Source organism: Neopelma chrysocephalum, unplaced genomic scaffold, assembly GCF_003984885.1.
Source record: "Neopelma chrysocephalum unplaced genomic scaffold, ASM398488v2 Primary Assembly neopelma1_23, whole genome shotgun sequence".
Classification (NCBI taxonomy): domain Eukaryota; kingdom Metazoa; phylum Chordata; class Aves; order Passeriformes; family Pipridae; genus Neopelma; species Neopelma chrysocephalum.
Window position 1 is genome coordinate 23,649,935 of NW_020897691.1, and position 21,317 is coordinate 23,671,251.

The 21,317-nt window shown below is 41.1% G+C and overlaps 1 protein-coding gene across 3 annotated transcripts in view; it reads right to left on the reverse strand.

Annotated features, from left to right (window-relative positions):
- Positions 1 to 3,555: 3,555 nt before the first annotated feature.
- MYB (MYB proto-oncogene, transcription factor) overlaps positions 3,556 to 21,317 on the reverse strand; it is a 28,532-nt gene continuing 10,770 nt past the window's right edge. For 2 of the 3 annotated variants that reach the window (XM_027683150.1, XM_027683159.1), the window contains 7 exons: positions 20,388 to 20,645; positions 17,295 to 17,437; positions 16,475 to 16,589; positions 16,263 to 16,388; positions 15,479 to 15,589; positions 14,752 to 14,853; positions 3,556 to 4,982 (listed from right to left, as the gene is read on the reverse strand). In XM_027683150.1, coding sequence (XP_027538951.1) covers positions 4,866 to 4,982; positions 14,752 to 14,853; positions 15,479 to 15,589; positions 16,263 to 16,388; positions 16,475 to 16,589; positions 17,295 to 17,437; positions 20,388 to 20,645 — 972 coding nt within the window. In that variant the 3' untranslated portion in view covers positions 3,556 to 4,865. Of the gene's footprint in view, positions 4,983 to 14,751; positions 14,854 to 15,478; positions 15,590 to 16,262; positions 16,389 to 16,474; positions 16,590 to 17,294; positions 17,438 to 19,002; positions 19,159 to 20,387; positions 20,646 to 21,317 lie in introns of all 3 variants that reach the window. The other variant, XM_027683141.1, reaches the window with a different exon arrangement.

The following is a 21,317-nucleotide window of genomic DNA, read 5'->3' on the forward strand; positions in this document are numbered from 1 at the left end:
ATGTGTGTATAGAGCATGTCTTGGAGCTGTGGTGATGAGTAGTGATTGAATCAAGTAGTAAAAGTTGTTTCCCCATGAAACAAAATTTCCTTGGGTGTGAGTTGAGCTAGGCTGTAAATGAGGGCCTGTGCAGCCTGAGAAGGGGAGGCTCTTTTACAAAACAATTAAAAAGTCAGCAATTATTCTGATACTCAAATAGATTGGAAAAAATGCCTTCTAGAAATGTCATTTATCAAGAGGGATTGTAGAAAAAAAAACAACCAACAACTTGATTACAGATAATTTATGGAAAAATAATAGCAGAGTGAATATACTTTGCAGCCCTTAACAATGAGCTGTATAACTACTGCTGGCTTGCAAACATGGATGAAGGCAGAATTTGGACCTCTATGGTCTATCTTCATTATCTTAACCTCCATCAGTCACTGAGAGCAAAGAAGTCACAAACAAGTTTACGCTGGTAGCAGGGACTTCAAGGAAAACTGCTGAGACATCAAAGTCAAGTTCAAATAAAAGAGGCAAACAAAGGGAACAAGTACATTTGGTCAGGAAGCACCACTTCCTTTTGAATTAAGACATTAGCCTGGTGATCGAAAGATGTGACCAGTGTCCTTCCTTGGCCACCCAGGCAGAACACCACCATTGCTCTGGAGCAACATGTGGGATATTGCCTGACACCCTCTGTGCTAGGTAACAAGGACACAGGCAAAATGCAGACCAGCGCCTCAAAATCATTCTTTCCCAAACTGAAATATTTTTAACATACTCTTTAAAAAACAAAAAAACAACCAACAGAAAACCCCAAACCCCAACACGTTTTAAATAGATTTCTAGGAACAAGGCTTTTTTCTGTGCTTTGCCATCACACCTTTCTCAAATCAGGACTGAGGTAAAAATACAAATAAATGTGGCAGGAGGAAGAGGTGATGATTATGATGGTCCTGTCACAACCCTACAGAAACACCCTTTGCTTATGGGCCTGACTGTGGGGGCTTGAGGGAGGGCTGATTGCCATTGACTTAGCTGGTACGGATAAGGATCAAGATTACAAATACTGAAGAGAAGTCTTCTGGCTTTTTTAACGGATCACTCTATGCTACAGAGTATTTGATGCTGTGCTTGCTCTCTGCTTTACCCTCAGCGTATTTGTTATTTGGCTCCTAACTACAAAGTCTGGCTCTTTCATTCAAGCTCTACTTTTTTTTCCAAACCAATCCAAGCTCTGCCTCTTTTGCAGTTTAGGCTTACAGCTGTCACATAGGTCAGACTTGTGGGTGTTGAACCCCTGGGATTCTCTGTGTAGAAAGCTGGAGAATTACAGGGCATTAGCTGGGAAACACCTCACACTCTGGTATTTTCCTTTTTTTTTGCCCTGGCTCCTTTGCCTCTTCATTTTTAATTAGAGGCACATGCTGAAATGATAATTTAAATTCTTTTCAGAAATCAAAAGAATTCCCACTGACAACATTATTAAATTATAATTACACCGAAGAAAAAGGTTCATACAAATTTGAGCCAAATATCTACTCTCCAATAAATGAGAACTTGACTGAACCTGCTTTCCCTTCATTTTGGTAGCTTACTGTAGGTTTAAATGGGCACAGGATGGCTATACACCTGTGCAAAGGGCCACTGCAAGGCCAAGTAGCTGTCACCAAGAGCATTTACACGGACTTGTCTCAGAATAGGTGTTGCCTGTCTGATGCTCAGATGGAATTTAGACAGGTAAGGCTTCTCTTAGGCCTCTCAAAGATGTGTGTTTCAGACAGTGAGCAGAGCACAGCCACATGGGGATATTTGTGTAAGAAAGACATGTAGGAAGTGGCACTTTGTTGCAAAGGAAAGCTAGCCAGTGTTGGTAGAGGGAAAATAATCAGGTTCCTGGGTACAGCATCCAAAGAAAGCCTCTTTTTTAACTCAAGCTGAGCACCACATGCATGCAGAAACATATGTAAATCAGCCTTAATCTACTAAGTCCTTTACATTTTCAGTAAAATGAGAAAGGGGGAAAGAAACATTTTCCTCTGTATTAGCTCTCAGTGTGCCCATCAACAAGACAATTATTGTAGTGGTTTTACATGTTTAAAATGGGTTTTAAAGCAACTGAAGGTGTAGGGGGGAAAAAGCCCACTCCTGCAGGCAGAGCCTCCATGGTTCCTGGCACTGGGATAATGATCTGTTTAAACTTAGCCAGGATTGGTGGAGTTACCATGTGCGCCCTACCATGCAGGAGCTTTGCCTTGAAGAACTGTTGTAAGCTTGGTGTTTCTTTCTCCCCCCCTTTTTTTTTTTCTTTTTCCTAAGTTGTAACAGGTTGCTTAAGCTATGTGGCATGCCTCAAGTCAGGCCTTTCCCTCTTTCCACTTTGCACACCATTGAGTCCTGCAGTCCTCTGTCACGTCTTGCACAAGCATTTTTATGGCATGAGCCTGCAGCTTCGGCACAGGCAAGTGCTCCCACAGACTTCCCCTTCTCTGTAATCCATGCTCAGCACCAGAGTCCTGCCTGCGGTAACCTCTGAGAAACTGCCTTGGGGCTGCCTCTCCCCAGCCCCCCAGCATTTAGTTGAGAGCCCAAGCTACACATGTGGGATAGATGTGAAATACAGGCAAAACGTGGAGGGGGCTGCTGCAAGCACTAGAATCTTCTCGCACTGAAAGCTAAAAGCACGCGAGAAGGGACCTTTGCAGAGGGTGAAAAAGGTTTTTTTGCTCCTCCTTTTCTGGGCACTGCATAGTGTGAAGGCCAGTGTGTGACTTCAGCTGGGAGGACTAGGCAGGTGAAGGAGCAAAATGGACTGGAAGGCACCTTTGGGGCTCAGCCCATATATGGCTACACTTCCATCATGGAGCTGAAATGCTCTCATGAATATCAGTCAGATCTTCCAGCACTTGCATCAACTTAGATTTCAGCAATTAATTTTCAAGCTACTAAATAAAATGCTTTTTTTTTCCCCTGTCAGGTTGCATCTTCTTGTTTGTTTGTTTTGTTGGGAATTATTTTTATCTCTAGCCTTCCTAGGTCTGACTGTCACTCAGCACTTGAGCCGCATAAGGCTCTGCAGGTCTGACCAATTATTTGCTGTGCAGCATAATGCACCAGGGCTTCAAAGTATATTCTCACCTCTCTTTTTTAAGATAAGTGTGAAAAAACTTGTTCTACAGTGCAAGAACTCAAGAATATTTCCCTCTTATTCGATTGGTTCCTGACCTGGCAGTCTTAGATGAAAAAATAAATTAGCCATCATTCTGGGAGAAGGGCGGTTTTGCACAAAAGGTGCAGTAAGTCTCCCACTGACTGAAGCTGACCCGGACTCTGGTGTCACTAAAAATGTGCCTTGAGACCACAACATGCTCTGTACTCACTGTTTTGTGCAGTGTTCCTTCCTCTTCTTTAGCAATCAATGAGAACTGAGGATTTTGAGGCTATCTATGGTGTACAAAACCCTATTCCTTACTTAGATAAGTGCACTGGGAAAAACCTTCTTGGCTTGATTGTTGCCTTTAAATCCACCAACAAAACACCAAAGAAAAACAAGATTAGGAGACCATACGGTTTAAGTAAAAAAGAACACACTTTATTTATCTACAAGGCAGTACATTGTTGTATAAAAAATTAAGTGCAGATGAAGCTGCACCAAATGCTATTAAGGCAGCAAATTCAAAGGCTGTTATAAAAACCAAAACAATAAAAAAATAAAATTAAATCAGTGTTTTGCCATATCAATAAAGAGTTGATATGGCAGTACAAAGAACCATGAATTTCTAAGAACCTGATTCAGTACACAAGACCCAAGTTAGGGAACAACTAGCTAGACATGGAACAAAAGAGACAACATGAACAAGACAGTGTTCTCCCAAACATATGAAGGTGCAATGCATGCTGTTACAAACCAATGAGAAACAAAACAACACATCCAGACAAAAAAAAAATCTCCCAGGAACAGTGTTCAAAAATATTGCTTATAAAAAAAGGGGAAAAAAATATAAATGATGTAAAAAAAAATAAATCAAAAAGGTCTGGAATGCTAGTGCATAGTCAATTAGCTAACATCAACATTTGTTTTCTTTCCATAAAGCTCTACTGCTCCTTTTACACTAGCAGCATGTCTACACGCTAAGGTCTGTAGCAGCAAAACACAGTATTCATTTGGCATTTACAAAATTAAATTACTGAATAAAAATATATTTTTTCTCATAAATCTATGTTTCATACAGTAATATTTTTTAAAGCAAGCTAATTACCCACCCCCCCAACAGAAACACACAATGTATATTGGTCTAGAACCAAAACAGAAAAGAGTATTTCAAGATGCATGGATATCTGAGTATTCACGATCTTAATCAGTTTTCCCCTTTTGCACAGACAAGCGTTTATAGTAATGCTTTTCACTTCGGTATTTCACACCAATGCGTTTTCTTCAGTGATTTAAGATATATCTGTTTGAGTACCTGCTCTTTTATTATTAAAGAAAAATAAAAAAGAAACAAAACCCCACCCCTTGGCTAGCACATCACTGAAATAACAATACTGGTGTATTAAGTCTGCTTGATCTCAAAAAGTACAAGAAAAATTGTCTTTATTATAAGTCTGCACTTAAGATCATTAATTACTGATTCAAACTCAATACCTAATAATTTAGGCAAGTATCATTAAAAAAAAACCAACTCTTAAGTTGGGTGAAATCCAACAAGAATATATATGCTGAGTGAGTAAATGCACTTTGTGCTGCTCCCAACTGTTGTACCACAACAAAGATAGGCTCTTCTCCCATTCATGAAAAGTTTTCATGCAGAGGAACAGGAATTTCCCAGCAGAGGTGAAGTGTTCTCAAAATCATAATGCTTCTCTATTCGTCAACCCTTTCACATCACTAGAGTCCGAGTGGGGAAGGTGGCCATGTACTTGCGTGCCTGATCTGTCAGAGCCATCTGATCTTCGATTTTCCCACAGGATGCTGACTCCCAGGCGTTGTTCAGATGCTAAATTAGAAAACAGAGAGATTTGAGTTGCACGCCATGCGATTTATCCATAGCCCCAGCCAAAGCTGGGCCCGCTTCTAATTAACTGTTGCATGAACATGCAGAAGGATGTTGTCCCATCTCCAGAGAAACTGAAATCTCAACACAACAAGCAAAAAAATATCACCCCTGCTCCTTGATTAGAGACCACAGGGGCAGGCAGACCAGATGACCTGCACAGGGGTACAACACAAGAGCCAGGATCGAAACCTCCCTGCTTCTCTCTCAGACAATGTCTTTTCTACGAGGCCATATCTATAGCCTTGCCTTTAATCCTTCCTTTATATGAAAGGTCTAAAAGAGAATATACTTGGTGGGTGGACTTTAGGGTCAACAGAATACAGCCAGGCTAAAGCCCACAGTTATGTTCAGTGCTGTGACCATGCACAAATTCCTGCTGAACCTCTACTGTAGAAATACAGCTGTGCTGTCCGCAAGTTCCCTAAATGAACCCAACAACCTTGACGGCCTGACCACAGCCAACGAAAAATCCTGCGCTCGAGGCTGCTTTCACCTGTGCACAGTGATTGGCACGTGCCCATTAGCTCCGCTCCTCCAGCAAAGGAGAAGGGGAGGGGGGCTTGACTCTCAGCAGAAACAGCATTTTAATTATCATGTAAGCCATTTCACTTCTTGTGGTATTTATGGAGGTTATAGACACCATTTAGTATAATGTTAAAGTGAGATAAACATATCTGCAGAGGGCTGTTTGCACTGTATTTATTTACTCACTACACATGTGAGACATTTCTCATTGCCTTGAGCTATAAACAGTAATGAAATTTCAAAGCTCCTGGAATTTACCAGTATACATAAACTTCTTTTTTTTCTATTGAACTCCTTCACTTATCCATTGTGTCTGCTTTTCCACATTGAGATATTCCCTAAGCCCTGAATAACAACTCTATTATCACATAGAGTTTGCTGCATGAGTACTCTGCATGCCAAAAATGCACACGATTGTGCTTAACGGAAAGCTGCCTGCCCACAAGGGATCCCAGTACTGCTGAATATTGAGAAGGTAAATGCTCAAGATTCACCAATAAAGACACATCAGGAGAAGCCCTTCTCTGTTTTCAATTGCTTTCAAAAAGGATCATCTTTGCAGTTCAATAACTATGTTGCTCAATGACATGGCCAATGCCTTCCCAACATCTAGGACACTGGATGAAGCATAATTACTGGACTGCAAACCATCTGCTAAGAGCAGAACTGTCCTGGTGTGCCCATGGCTCTTTATGCTGCTAGTTGCTAACTTTGCAAGAGGATCCTTAAATTATTTTCTGGCCTAAGTGTTTAGAGAATGCTCTCCTGACGGTAAACTGTGTTATCTGAGACATACGGATAGTAAAAGGCTGGGCAACATATGAAATATAGATAATTTCACATAACGTGCCCTAATCAGGGCACTGGTACAAACAGGACTGAGGTTCCCCGCCTCGGAGGGCTTACAGTCCAAAAAGGGACCAAACCAGTGAATAACAAAGCAGAATGGCCAAGATGAGGGAAAGGGTGTTAGTCCTCTGTAAACTTCTGCTGGGCTTCCCTAAAAACATGGCTTTCTCTTCTCTCTAGAGAAATACCAAATATTGTCTCTGCTCCTGATGCCACTTTGCAAGCAAAACTCCTGCTGAGCTTCTGTGGGAGTTCCCTATCTGAAGGAGAACCAGGTCAGGCCTCAAATCATTAAGTTTCTGCAGCTTTTTATGGGAAAGCTGCATCTGCGAAGTGAACAAACATGCCATACACCTCTCTTCTAGAGCAGTTCAAGTATACCTTGTGCTGTGGCTCAGCCTAAGGCACATGCCACAGCCAGAAAGCAGGTGTGACATACTTTCTGCATGCCGCAGACATGCAGGCGACATGCCACAGCTTCTTTTATGTTTTGGTTAAACAGCTTCCAAGGTAACTTTTTCAAAGGCACCTACACAAGCCGGGAACCTACAAGCTCCTATTGATCCTCAGTGGGACTCAGGCACCTGTGAATATTTTCCCCTGCTCTTTCAGAGGTATTTGTATTAGGGACCAAATTAATGCCTGGTACAATGCCATTGGTTTTACTTAGAAGTTGAATTTGTTCTGTATACCTCGAAAGTAGTTGGTACTTCCAGAATATCCATCATTTCAACACAAATATGTGTCTGACAGGTATTTCCCTATGATCCCCCACAGCTTCAATGCACTGGTCTAGAAATGAGAGATCAGCAGTCCCTTAAATAACTGAAAACATGTAAGGAAAAGTCCATTTGTCACAGTATGTCAATTTTTAAAAAATAGAAGTAACTTCAGGCAAGGAATGTCCCTATTTCATAAATTAGGCTTAATCGTTAGTATCTACACTGAGTTCTTTGTATTAGCAGCCATGTGCCTAGTAGAAAAAAAAAATAATAAATCTGTATCCTGGTATCTCCAACATCTCAACAGGCTGCTACATGTCACTCATTCCACTGAAAGCCTGGTCTCCATTTAACCTGATGTCAGTGTGGAAGAAGCTGCTCAGGCAGGCAGTAACCCTCTGCCCTCCCACCAGGCTCGGCCACCCTGGGGAGCACTTGGTGGTAGACACAGCAAGGAGGACCAGCTCAACCCCTCACTTGATCCTGCTTCAAACAACTTTAGTTTTGCTGTAGGGATAGCATGGGAGAATATCCTCACACAGTTTTGACCCATGTATTAATTTTCCCAGAAATGTATTACACTATTTTTTTTCCTCCTGTGACAAACTTATAAAAAGAAACTAACTTTGCATCTCAGGGATGGTGGTGAGAGCTTTGCTCTAGTGAAGAAAGCAGAATTTGACCAAAAGTAATGTTTTCTGATGTAGCATTTTTACTAAGACATTTTTCAATTCTACCCTGGGGAACTCAGAGAACATTTACAGTGGGTATTTTTAATAAACATTTTCTTTCTGAAGTCTTGACTCTTGGCAGCCAACACAAAACAAAGCACAATGCCTTTGCCTTGCCAGCCCTGCAGTGCAGTGCCAGAGCCACGTGTGAAAGTCATTCTGACGCAAGAAGATTTCCTTCCCTCCTTGGCAGGGAATGCTGGGTCCCACGGCCCAGGTAGAGCACCTTGCTGGGCCTGGTCACACACAGCTATGGGACCTCTTAGTAAAAAAGATAAAAAGGGATGCTACAATGTCTCCTTCCATGCCAGGTTCACAGCAAGTACTGACAGGGCTGATACAAGACAGTAGCAGCGCCCCGGAGAAAGCAGTGGTCCTCAAATGCATCAAAAGAAAAGAGACCCAGGTAGAAAGCTAGAGGCATGCAGGAAAACAGCACAGAAACCCCTGTCAGAACACTCCTTTTGCAGAAAGCTCATTGCATCCTCCTGATCATATTTAAAGGTTTAAGTCTGCAAATCAATGGGTGGAAACACAAGAGCTTTGTAATGAAAAGCCAAAAGGCCTGACCCTAAACCCACCAGAATTGATGGACATCGACTCAGTGTATTTCACCCTATTTAAATTCAGTCATTTAAGAGTGAGGTGTTTGTTTTGGCACCTAAATTCCCAGCCACTGGGGAGTGAAAGGGATTTCCATAGTAAATTCTTCCCATATAGATAATTTTTGAATTGCCTCGAAGAGTGGCAGACTAGCTATAGTTCTGCTGTCAACTAAAAGAGTTTAAGCCTTTTCAGCCAGTACTTCCAGCTGTATTTTTCTCTTCCACACACAGCAGTTTCTCTCCTTAAGTTAAATCAGGGAGTGGAGGGGAAGAAGAAGGCATACGACTACAAATTTCCATAGGATAAAATTACAGACCCATAGTACAATTTCAGTTATGTCATTCTCCCTGGCCTTTTTTTTTTTCCCACTCTCTTTTTTTTTTTTTTAACTTCAATAATCCTACCAGCACATCCTTCTCCTGGCAGTAAAACTACCTTACTTATCATGTAATATGCCTTCAACTGCCCTCAGGCAGATGTGAACTGTAAACAAACTGTCAAAGTTGTAACTGGGACATCCAGTTAAAGCACTTTAAATAAAAACTTGGACCATCTAAAGAAAACAAGACCAGAGTAAGGGAAAAAAAAAGACTGTGGAAAGGTGCTCTTCTAACAGAACTTGTCCTACTGCACTCGTAGCTGGGACTGCCTTTTCATGTGCTGTCTCTAGAGCTTAAGAAAGCTCCAGTGTTACAACACCCTGTGTGTTAGGAACTGATGCCAAAACCAAACATTGCTGCAGTCCTGCAGTAATGAGCTCCCAAACTGATGAAAGTGCAGTAAAAATCCTTGGCCAAAGAACTGTGCTAGAAAACAGATTTTAAATCTCCACTATGCTGGCAAGTATCTTCAGCAACTCCACCAAAGTTAGTGGTTTTACACACATTCCCATTAATTTAGCCAAGCTGTGCTGGCATTCATGAAAAAAAAAAAGAAGCTAATATTTTTAAAATATTTAGAGGGCTCAGACTATTTGAAGGTCTCTTATCATGTTTTTCTGCTGCAAAAAGCTGGATTTCTTGCCAGTTTTCCCTTAGATTGCATGGTATGGATAGTTTGCAGAACATGCCACTGACTGAAAAGAGGGCTTGGAACAGAAAAGCAGTACTCCTTCTGAAACAGTAAAACAGTGTCCTAAACAAAACAATTTCTTAGCAGAATACAATGAATATCATGTAGAATAACATGGCTTTCTGTTCTGTAAGGATGCACTACCAAGAGCAGCCATTTTACTTATCAATACCAGACAGTAAAGACTAATGAAAAACTCAAGTGACCATAAATGAATTCTACCGCATATGCCAAGAGAGAACCATTTCTGCTCATGTTGCTAGTTCTCCCCCCAAGCGTGGGACAGACTTCTCCTAAACTCTGGGGCTTTCCCAGTTGCTCAGAAATACAGCTTGCTAAATGTGAGAAAAGACGATGGTCCAACTTTTCAACTTTTATAAGCATGATACCAGAGCTAGAAAAAGCTATTTGATGGCACTTTTAAGAGCTTATCCCCGAAGCCTTGCTCAGATGATATTCCTGCTCGAGATGTGTGAGCTTTCCAAGTAAGACTAATGGATGCGACATGGAAGTGGGCTAAGCATCTGCAACTCACACTAGGATATTCAGTTCCTTTCCAATTTTGTCCTTAAGTAATTTTTTTTTTCACAGATCAGAATACATTGCTGCAAATGGGTAATAGTTAAGTTGTCACTTTTGTTCTTTCTGAGAGACCACCACCAGCTTAGGGTAGCTCTATCTGATCTGTTTGCAATTCAACTTCTGCTGCCCTGGATGGAAAACATGAAATGACTGACCTGTAACTTCAAAGCTCCTCTTGCTCCCTCAGCTGTGCCAAGCACAGCTCTTTCGTGCACACATCAGTCACTGGTGAGAGAAGGGGCAACACAAGTGAGGGAAACCCATGGGGCTACCTTCCCTTGCTGTGCAAATCTCAAACACAGCATGCTTCCTCCTCTCCCTTGATTAAACAAAGCAGTGTATGAGATTTCAGGATCTTCTTGCCCCCAAAAAGCTATGGAGGAAAACAAGAGAAAGCCTGCTACTGCATGAGACCATGCTGCCTTCCTGGACATTTTATCTTACAACCAGCTGCAAATGAAATAACATTTCACTTTTTAAACTAAGAAAATTAAGCTTCATGACAGCTTACACTCTTGAAAAAAGGTTAACCAAGTAACTGTTTTAAAATCCTTTAAACCTACTCTTTAAAGAAAATGGTTACATAAACCGCTGAAAGTCAGGAAATTCGAGCTGAAACGTGTCAGTCTGTGGTTAAAAAATGGAAAGTGACAGGAGCTAGGGGTTGAAGAACGTTCTCTTTAGCTTGCAGGGCTTCTACCTTGTGTTGTTTCCTTTGTTACTGCGGGAAGAAGATATCAAAGCAGCGCTATTTTCTTAAAAGGTTCCATTTCATGGTGTCTTTTGATAGCCTGCAGGGTTAGGTGGAAGGTCTGTGATTTAGCCTACTTTTCTATCTGTTACAATGTCTATGTTAGGATAGTTTGTATTATGTACTGCTACTGTTACAGAACATAATGTGAAATAAAATCTAACTTTAACATAGGAAGGGCCAGAAACAGAGGTTTTTTATGTAACTTCTTACGGGGCACTATTCAAGCACATGCTCGGTATTGGAGTAGGTTACCCCAAAATCTTAACCCTTGGAAAAGTTGCTCGTAAGGCCAGAATCTCCCTGCCATGTAAGTGGCAAAAATATAGGGTGCAAAAATACAGGTTTTAACTAACTCCACCAATATAAAGCAGAAGTATTTGGGATCTGTGCAACGGACTGTAAGTCCCCCCCCAAGGCAACATGTGGGTTTGGGTGAGACACTGCCTGTTCCTGCAAGCAAGATAATACTTAATGTACAAACATGAGATTTGTCATGTAGGACAAAAAAACTGGCTGAACCTTCACACCTTACCAGAAAGGTCTTACACACAACTACCTTTACATCCAATGTCATAGAGAGACTTAACCACGGGACTGAATGGGGATCAAGCCCAAACTCTTCTTCGGTCTAAGGGGCCTTCTCCTCCCATTGCTCTAGTACAACATTGACACCACCATATTCCCAGTGCTGTTATATGCAGCTACCTGACCTCACATGCCAAATTATGCAACATGCTGTTCCTCCTAAGTGATCATGAATCATATTGTGCTATCTGATATGGTCATCAGCTATTAATTACTAAATTGCATATGATCAGTTGTGTATCCAAAATGCAGTAAAAAATATCCTTAGAGATCTGTTTGAACATTTGTTACTCTTGCCTTCTTTGGAATTTAACAGCAAAACCATAAGTAATCAAGCATTTTGATCAGTTTATTGCTAGCCAAATATCTTTATGTAAATGAAGTGCAAATTATTAAAGCAATGAAAAATACTGTAGGCTGGTAAATATACTGCCTCCCTCTTATGTAAGTTCAAATTTAAAAGGGAGTTTTAAGAACCAAGCATATTAAAAAAAATTAAGTTCAGTGCTCTCTTTCTTTCTTCCCTCTTCATGCACAGATCCCAAGGTGCAGAGAGTGCTATAATTCTTACTTGGACTGAAGACAATGAGAATTTGCCTAAGAACAGTTGGATCAGGTCCAAAATATTAACAGCAGCAATGTCAACACACGCAGACAAAATTAAATTTCACCCAGATGAAATTCTGGGTTCCCTCGTGTTTCATGTCTATTTGCATGGAATCAATGGATTTAGTCCAGTGTTCACATGTGTGTCCATGCATGTGTTCATGTATGAGGCAATATACCAAATTAGAAACTAGGAAGTGTAGAAAGTGTAGAACAAAACATGCTAAAAACTGCCCATGTACAAAATGCAACCGATCAAACAAGCATAAACGCCAACCTTCTCCATTGCTTTGCACCCTTTAGACACACTATGTCCTCATCACTGGGGTCCTCATCACTATGTCCATTTACACTGGGGTGGAAGAGGAGAAGAATTAGGGACAGAGCAGCAGTAGTTCTTGGTGTGAAAAAGATCTAAACTACATGTCTTTTCTGAGCTTCATGGGGCCAAACTTTTCCCCTCTGAAATGAAGCCAAGCAGCCTTACCATTACATTTGACCATGACATCAAATCCAAATCAGAGAGCGCAGCCATTGGCAGACAATACTGCATTGTTACAAAAAGCCTGTATTTCATTCTGAAAAAAGTTGTCTCTGCCACCATCACAGAAACCCCTAGCCTTCAGTTAAGATTACATTTCAGCTGAAAAGTTTAATGTTTCATCAGCAGAGAGAACAATTTTACTTTCATACTAGTACAACAAGAAACTGCATACTAACTATTAATTTTGGGGCTTTTTACAACTACTTTTTCTTTCAGTTCAACATGCTTTAAACCCTGAGATGAGCTGGGAAGTCCTTTTTAATTCAGTTCCTACTTAAGAAAAAGTCCTCTTTATCCAAACAATGAGAATACCTGACTTTTAACATGCTTTTCCTGAGAAAGGACTGAAGAATTGAACCCAGAATGATCCACAAATTGACTCGTGTAAACTTCCTGAACAAAATCAGCATGAGTGAGGACAGAAGGTTAAACAAGCCCTTTCATTTACAGCAGCTTATAAAGAAATTATTTTTAGATAGCAGGAAATATAACACTCTTACACCAAAGATCAAAGGATCCTATTTTACAGGCACCTCAGATGCTTCTTTTTTATTACAGTCGAAGTGCAGGCAACTACCACTAACAGGACAACACACAGAATATGCTGTTTAGCTACCTGAAAATGTTGCTCTAAACCTATGGAGGAGCCTGGAGTTTGGCTAGGTCACAGAGGGGTGTTGGCATGCTGGCAAGGCAGCAGAGCTGAGCCAGACGTCCAGGGAACTTCAGCAACCCCCTGCAAAGCTGGAGCCCTAGGCTTCTTTGCCATGAGGTGGTCTGAATTCAGTCCCTATATACCTGTCCTAGACCAGGGGCAGCAGATCTTAAAAACCTTCTCTCAGCCACCTACCACGGTGTAGCAAAAAAAACACAGTTCATGAGAAAAGAGAAGATAAGCAATAGGGAGTATGAGTCTTTGGGCCCTGTAGACACCCCCATGCTGAGGGGAGACATAGTCCCTGCTCTCCAAAGCTGTTTTTCATCAAACAAATCTGTGGCAAAAATACAAGCCTACTCCATGGCAAACTGTGCCAAACGGGGACGTGTAAAATTTTATTATCTCCCTTTTAAATGCCTGGTTAGAAATGCTTAATCAAAACCAGCCTTTGTTCATTCCTTCCTACTGTAAGTAAACCCTAATGTAAATTCTGGAAAGAGGGAGGAAAGAAAGGATTAGCCATGTGGACTATCTGTCTGAAAGTCAGGAACTACGGAGTTAAGTGTTTCCTTTCTGACAGTGACTCACCCTGGGAAATGACACACTTTCCTTTAATTCTCCCGTGTGGAGAAGGGCTACAAAATCACATTCATCTACCTCAAAAATATGGGTTGTGGTGGAAGGATAATTAATCACCATCTACATTCTGTTTCGTTTTCTGAATGACTTGCTGTGGGGCCCATCTAAAGTCCACAAGAGCTGACAAACTGGCTGCTAATAACTTTGGTGGGCTTTAGATCAGGCCCTATGTAACAGCTACATTTTAAAGTATAGCAAATGTATATGTTTGTTAACACTTGGCAAAAACATAGATACATAAAACCCAGCCTCACATCTGTCTTACATTACAACAATCACACATTTAATTGATTTCAGAGATGCCCAGACCTACAGCAAGGGTTAAAGGCCCCTTCAGACCACCCGTTACAACTGCATTTCTGGACCAGCCTCAGCCAACACTCAGGGAAAGGCCATCCTAGTGCTGGCCTGGATGGGCAAAACTGGCCATAACTGTGTCAGGCAGTGCTAGAGTCTTCTCCTCTCACCCCTAGGCCAGTGACAAGTTCTGGCCATCACCACACCACTCAACTCCCCTGCTCTCCAAAACAGCAGTGCTGCCTACAAGAAGTCCATAGAAAAAAGCCTCTGGCTGACACTAATTCTTAGTCCTACCAATTTAACACTGCACCCAGCTGAGTTACAACACCCCACACATGGCGCTATGTCCCATTCAGCTTCCTGGCACAGCTGAAGCCACTGTGTCCTCATGCTCCACAGGTAAAGTGATATCCTCAACCACATTCATCTGAACATCTCATTCTTCCATACTCAAAATCAGTCTGTGAGAAAACAATATATATAGATGTATATATATATATTTATATACAAAGGATATTTGTATCAAAGAATAGTTACCTGCAGAGGACTAGGTAGTGGCCTGTTTCTAGGTACTGTTTTGTGAAAACTACCATCCTCTTCAGACACAGGCATCTTTAAAATGGAGCTGGTAAGAAGATTCTGAGCAGGAAAAGAAAAAAAAATGGTTTTCAGCAACTCACAGGAACAACCTGAATTCAAATGTATTAAAAGCAAACTGAGCCTGACTGCAGAAGTTGCCATACTGGGTAGTCACAGATAGGGAGCAGATCTCAGCCTGGGGTCCCTGGGACTTGGCTTTGCAGGAGCATTGCCACGTGCAAAGGTTTTCCATCCAGTGAAACTCCCAAAAGCAAGAATAACAGTAACTTTGAATAGTCCCAGGAGTCCTGGCAAAGCAAATGAAACCACTCACATGCAAGGTCTCCTTTGCACAAACCAAGAGAGACTCTCCCTTTCTTTTACCAGTTTTTAACTCCACGATCTAGTCATTTCTACACACAAGTGCAGGCGTCTTCCTAGTGCAGGCTCTTCCCAAAGTCTGTGGGCTGCAAAATGGCTGCAACTTCTGCTACCTTCTACAGGCATTACAGTGATCTAATCAAGAGTGGGATTTCGCCTTTTATGCTTAGTACAGGAAAATGATACAGAAATAATGAATAATGCCTACTTGTGAAGAAGGTCGGACAAAATATTTTCTCTCTTGCATGTAAGAATTGAACAGGGGTGTAAAACAAAAAAATTATTTGATGGTGTGAAAACTTACTGGCACATCTTCCATAGTAGACCCAGGTGTAAAGAGCTGAGTGTTCAAGTTTTCTCCTTCCCAGTGATTTGAGCAAAAAAAACTTCCAGCTTTATCTGTTGGAGACTCCACCTGAAAGCAGGAAAGGCATGATAACAACCAGTACCTAAGTGACCAGATTTCTGTCAGTTGATTAATAAATTGAACAAATATTCTTCACAGCTGTGTCTAATGCCTGTTTACAGTAACATCTTTTATAGCACCCTTGCTCTTTATAGAAGAAAAAAGTTCAAGGTTCTCAAAAAAATTGCCATCTAATAAAACTTTGAATACTTGCACTCAGTGCTCTGTCAGTATTCAGGAGCTTAATCCCCTAGAAAGGATTGAGAATATATGTATTTTTAGAACTTCAGTGACAAAGTAATATAATTCAATGTCCTCAAATGTTCAGGTTTCTAAGGCACTCCATGGAGCTTGGTCCCCATGGGGTTCTTCTATATTTTTCACCAATATTTGAAAGATTCAATCCAAATTCCTATCTAATTTCTCTTTTCTTTTTAAGTTTCAAATGAAAACTGCATTAGAACAGCCCAAGCAAACCCCTGCTGAAAACAGCAGAAAGACTTCTATGGAAATCAATGGGAGATGAATTAGGCATGCCTAGTATACTATATGGAACCGACACTAAGATCTTGGGGCTCACATGAAAGAAAAACAGACACAGCTATTTAACAGAAAAGGTATTCGTATAAGTTTCTCAGAAAGAGTTCTGAATTAAATTGCCTAGGGTAAGTTTGAGATTTACCTCTTGTTTGATTTTCTTCAGCAAAGGGGGTCCACTTTCATGTAGCCCAGCCACTATTGCAGATTCCTCCGACTCCTGCTTGATAACATCCTGCAGATCTTCTACAAGATGAGTCGGAGTTTGAGGCTGAAAGGAAGAAACATTATATCCAAGTCCCAGAACATCCCTCTGCACTAATATCAAAGCAACTTTTATCATTGTTTCCTGCTTACCAGCATCTTCAAAGGACCGTATTTGATTTCCTGAGCTGCAAGTGCGTTTTTGAATGGAGTGGGTGTTCTTGGAGAGCTTTCTAATATCGACCTCTTGATTGCTGGAGTTCTGAAACTTTAAAAAGAGGGAGAGGAACTTTAAAGGAAGATGCTTGGAAATGCTACCTCTTTACAGAAATATGTGCATACAGGCAGTAGCTGCTGAAAGACTTGGGAAAATGTTTCCCTGCAAGCCTATAATCCATTTCGCTTTTCTGGCAGAACATTTTTTTTACTGTGATAAGGTGTAATGGCTTTATTTTAAAAACTGGTGAGCCTATATGCATGACTGTTCTGTATTAATAACTTACCTCCACAGTCATGAAGTGGAAGTTTTACTCCAAACTAAGAAAAATCTGAATGTGTTAGCAAACAACTCTGCAAGAAGCATAGAATCATAGAATGGTTTAGGTTGAAAGGGACTTTAAATATCATAGAATCACAGAAGCAACCAGGCTGGAAAAGACCTCTGAGATCATCAAGTCCAACTCTTATCATCTAGTTTCAAACTCCCTGCCACAGGTAGGGACCCCTTCCACTAGATCAGGTTGCCCTGGGCTTCATCCACCCTGGCCTAGAAAATACCCAGGGATGGGGCAGCCACAACTTCTCTGGGCAACCTGTTTCAGTGCCTCACCACTCTCTTAGTAAAAAAATTTTTCCTTATATCTGGTCTAAACCTGCCCTCTTTCAGACTGAAGCATACATTGACCCAGCACTATGGTTGTACGCAAACCTGAAGAAATGAACCCTCATGAGACCAACAAGACAACAGACTTACACATGGTTCTCCTTCTGAGCTTTGAAAGTTTGGTCCCTGTGGAACGGGGTGGTACCTGACATCTTATGGCCACATACTGGTGTGGAAGTAAGTGCAGGGTTGTCCAGGTTCAAGTTTTCGTGATTGGATGAGGTGTTTAAGAACTGCAGGTTGGAAAGAAAAAATTAACAGTAATATCCAGATTAAATGGTTGACTTGTTAGGATGACATTGTTGAACAAAAGAAAAAGAAATTATTTTCTTCTGATTGACATGAGTCACTGTCCTAACCCTATGATGCAAGTAGGTGTACGTGGGATACCTAACTACATTGTGAAAAAATACTCAACAGTTTGGCTGGAGCACTTAGGAAGCCAAACCAAGCAATTCTAGAGAGGTAAGTTCTAAAGACAGTGACATTCGGTTCCAATGAGAAACACTTTCTACCACTCTAAGAGCCAGATCTTAAAAGCCTTGTTTGGATTTTCTCCAGATAGATTTTAATTAAGAGCAGTGTGCCCAAGTAAGAACTGGGTGAAAATGAGTAAATGGATGTTTCAGAAACAAAGCCACAGGAAATAGGGTTAAATTCCACAAAGATTTACATGGGGAATCTAGGGGCTTTTAAGGCAGTAAATGAAGTGTTTATGACAGGAAAATAAATTTCCCATCATCTCTCTCAAAACAAAGTGCTTCGTTTTCATAGCATAAAATGAGACCTGCCACCTGTGATGGGTGCATGGAGCGTTTTGGAATAGAAACAGCTGACTGAAAAGGAGGCAGCAGTATTTGTTTGAATAAAATTGCCCTTGCATGTTTCTGCCTAGTAACCTAAAATATTGTTTCTATTTCCAGCATCTACAAATCTGTGAGCATAGTGGTATCCTTTACTCTGACAAGAATTCAATGTATTACCTTCTGGACTCAACTTGCTACTTTATAAAAATGTGGCGTCTAAGAAAATCCAGCTTTCACTGGATAAATGACATAGGATTAACAGGTAACGGGAAATAAGTGGGAGATCATTACATGAAATCTTTTACTATCCTTTATGAAATATTGTTTCTTTGACTTCAAAGACTAAAGCAAAACCAAGGCAAACCAACACAAACAGACAAACAAAAAATCCAAAACACTTTTAAATAGTGCTGTAGCTGTGAAACAAAGCAATCAGGAATTTGGAAGTGCATGCCAGGCCATTTTAACAGGCCATTTTCCTCCTCATTCCTATTCCACTCCAACCCACATGGCCTGGGCTGAGGATGGCGAGTGTGATTTGAATTTTCTGGTTGTTGTCAGTTTGTCTCACAACCTGAATGCTATTTAAATGCAGTTTGGGGTTTTCTAGGTCAATGAATCATTCTGTAAGTGGACAGAGATGGAAAGTATTACAAATGATCAGAAATTTTAAACTCTAGTAGTTGGAGTTAGCAGCAAGAGCAAAGCAAGGAATCTCATTCCCCTACAGAAATTATCCAAAAATGAAAAAAAAGAAACACAAAAACCCAAGCCCCACAGATGAATTTAAAAGAAGAGAATCAACAGTTAGCTTGCTGATTAACTAAACTCAGTGGTGAAGACTAGGAGCAGTGAGAAGATTCAAACACAGAGTGAAAATCAACAAGCACAACGGTAATTAGTCATTTGTTCCAAAGGATTAGTTTCTAAATTGTTAAGACTGGGGTGACTTTTGAGAATTTAGTAACATCTGTGCAGAAGTCTTGATCTACCTGCGAGGGAGAGAAGGGCAGGCTTTTGACAGGGGAGCGCTTAGTAGGAGTTGAGCTGCTGACGTCAGCTAGGACCAAGGTGCTACCGTGGCCACTGGCTAAGGGGCTGGAGTGCCCTCTCCTTTTGCGAAGAAGGACCCATGGAGCCGCACTGCCCTGTGAGGCAGATAAGGTCTTTGGTGAGCTTAGAGAGCCCTGACTTGACATGACTTTGCTCAAATTTGTGATGGGGTATTCTTGAGGTCTACAAGCACTGGCCCCTCTTTGCTGAAGCTGTGCAACTTTGCCTGAGGGAGCTCTGCTAGCCAAAGTTTTTGTGTCTTCAAAGAATTCAAAACTGCTGAGATCATCCCATGATGAAGCATTCTGAAACAACGTGGGAGGCACGGAGGTATAAGACAGTGTATAGTGCCACCTCATGAAAATACAGCGCTAGGATATGCCTGTAACCAACAACAAGTAGTTCCCAGTTCAATTCAGCCTGACCATGTTTATGTGAGTAGTAACACTGTGAACACTGCTTGTGTTTTCAATACATACCTCAATCACATCAAACTGTCTAACATTCTAGTAGTGTTGCTGGCAACTGAGTCCCTAAAGAATGAGTCACACTATGCTCTTACTCTCTGTTTGCCAAGCATTTTCTGCTTGGTATGAAGATGTGCCTTTCGCTAGCAAAACGTGTGCTCTAAACCAAAACTCCTAACCTGCAAGCCTGCTCTGAATATGCTGAAAGGGACGTGATGCCGCATGAAGCAGACACTTCTGCTGCTGATGGATGTTGCCACCAACAAACATATTTCAACGTGCTACTTCAGTACACGTATCATCCCAGAGACCACAACGAGAAAAGGCCTGTGTCGATGTCAGTCAGATACTCGGCAGTTCAATATGTGTTTACAGTCCTTCAGATTTGCCAGGGCAAGCTCCTTAAACTTTGAGAACCAGCTATTGAAGCGACAAAAAAAACTTCTAGAAAATGATGCAAATACACAAGCAGCCATATATATGGCATGTATCACTTCAAATATATACAAGTATCATTTCCTTTTTTAAAATCTTTCCCATTGTCTCTGATTTTATTTTAAGGAGACTTAATGTTGAGAGATCGTTTCAAGCTCCTACTGTACAGCTTGCCAAAAGTCATGTTCCCACACCAAGATGTAGCAGGAAAGGGAGACACCCACAAAAAACATACGCATCCATGCTCGAGGGCTTCATTTACAAGCAGCTACATTTTGTTATGTCGGGAGCTAAGCTTCAGATCCTGGAGCAACTAGAAATTACTCGGAGAAAAACAACAAACACATTTAGGACAGTCCCAGTTCCTCTCCCCTTACTCTTTGACCATGCACAAATCCACCTGAGGTGGCAAGTCTACTTACGGAGTCTATTAACTGGAGTGTTTCTGCAAATTCTAAGAGATTCTTAACATTATCCAGGATGTTGCTCTGGTGAACAATCATGCACCGTGCAGGGGATGCACTTTCCTCAGGTAAGCAACCGTGATCCACCGGTGGAGATGGAGTACAGTGGTGATGTTCCCCCAAACAGGAAACAGGTGCACTGTCACCACTGGTCCTGGTACTGTCAGCAATTGTCGTGCTGTGCCAGCCAGTGTAGTTTGATGTATGGTTCTGTGTCTAAAGGAAGAAGAAAAAAAAAAAAGAAAAGGGAGGGGGGAAAGGCAGAAGGAACTTAGCAATGAAATTGCACAAGGTGTCAGATGCCACTGGAAGAAAGATAATAGTTGCATCATCATCTAAAAGCTTATGCCTATGAAACATTTGTCAAGATGTTTCCTTTCATCACTGCAAGACCTTGTTTTAAGTAATATTGGCATTGTATTTGTTATCCCAAAGTTACCTCATAATTCACTTCCAGGATTACAGGCATATATCATTAGTAACACATTATCAATTCAATTTGTGTTCCACCAAGAGCTCAAAAAGTGTCTGCAAGTCGTTTTCTGTCAGAAGCAAGAAACGGCAGGATTTCCCTACTGAGCGCTCAGCCCTGTAGAAGGCTAAAGGGTTTAAGAGTTAGAGTTGCTTTTGTCTGCTTATCTCCTTGTCTTCTGCTATCCCTGTCTAATGCTACAGCTTACACCAATGCAATGAAGAAGCTGTCAAATCAATGTGGTTAGGAAAGCAGAAGAACAAATTAACAGAAGTTTCTTTCCAGTGTGATCATGCAACAGAAGAAATTGCAAAACATTAACTAAAGTTAAAAAGTAGTCAAACTAACATATCATGCATGCAGTTGTTTTACTATTAATTTCAATATTACCCAAAAAAAAAGAATCTGCTGGCTAT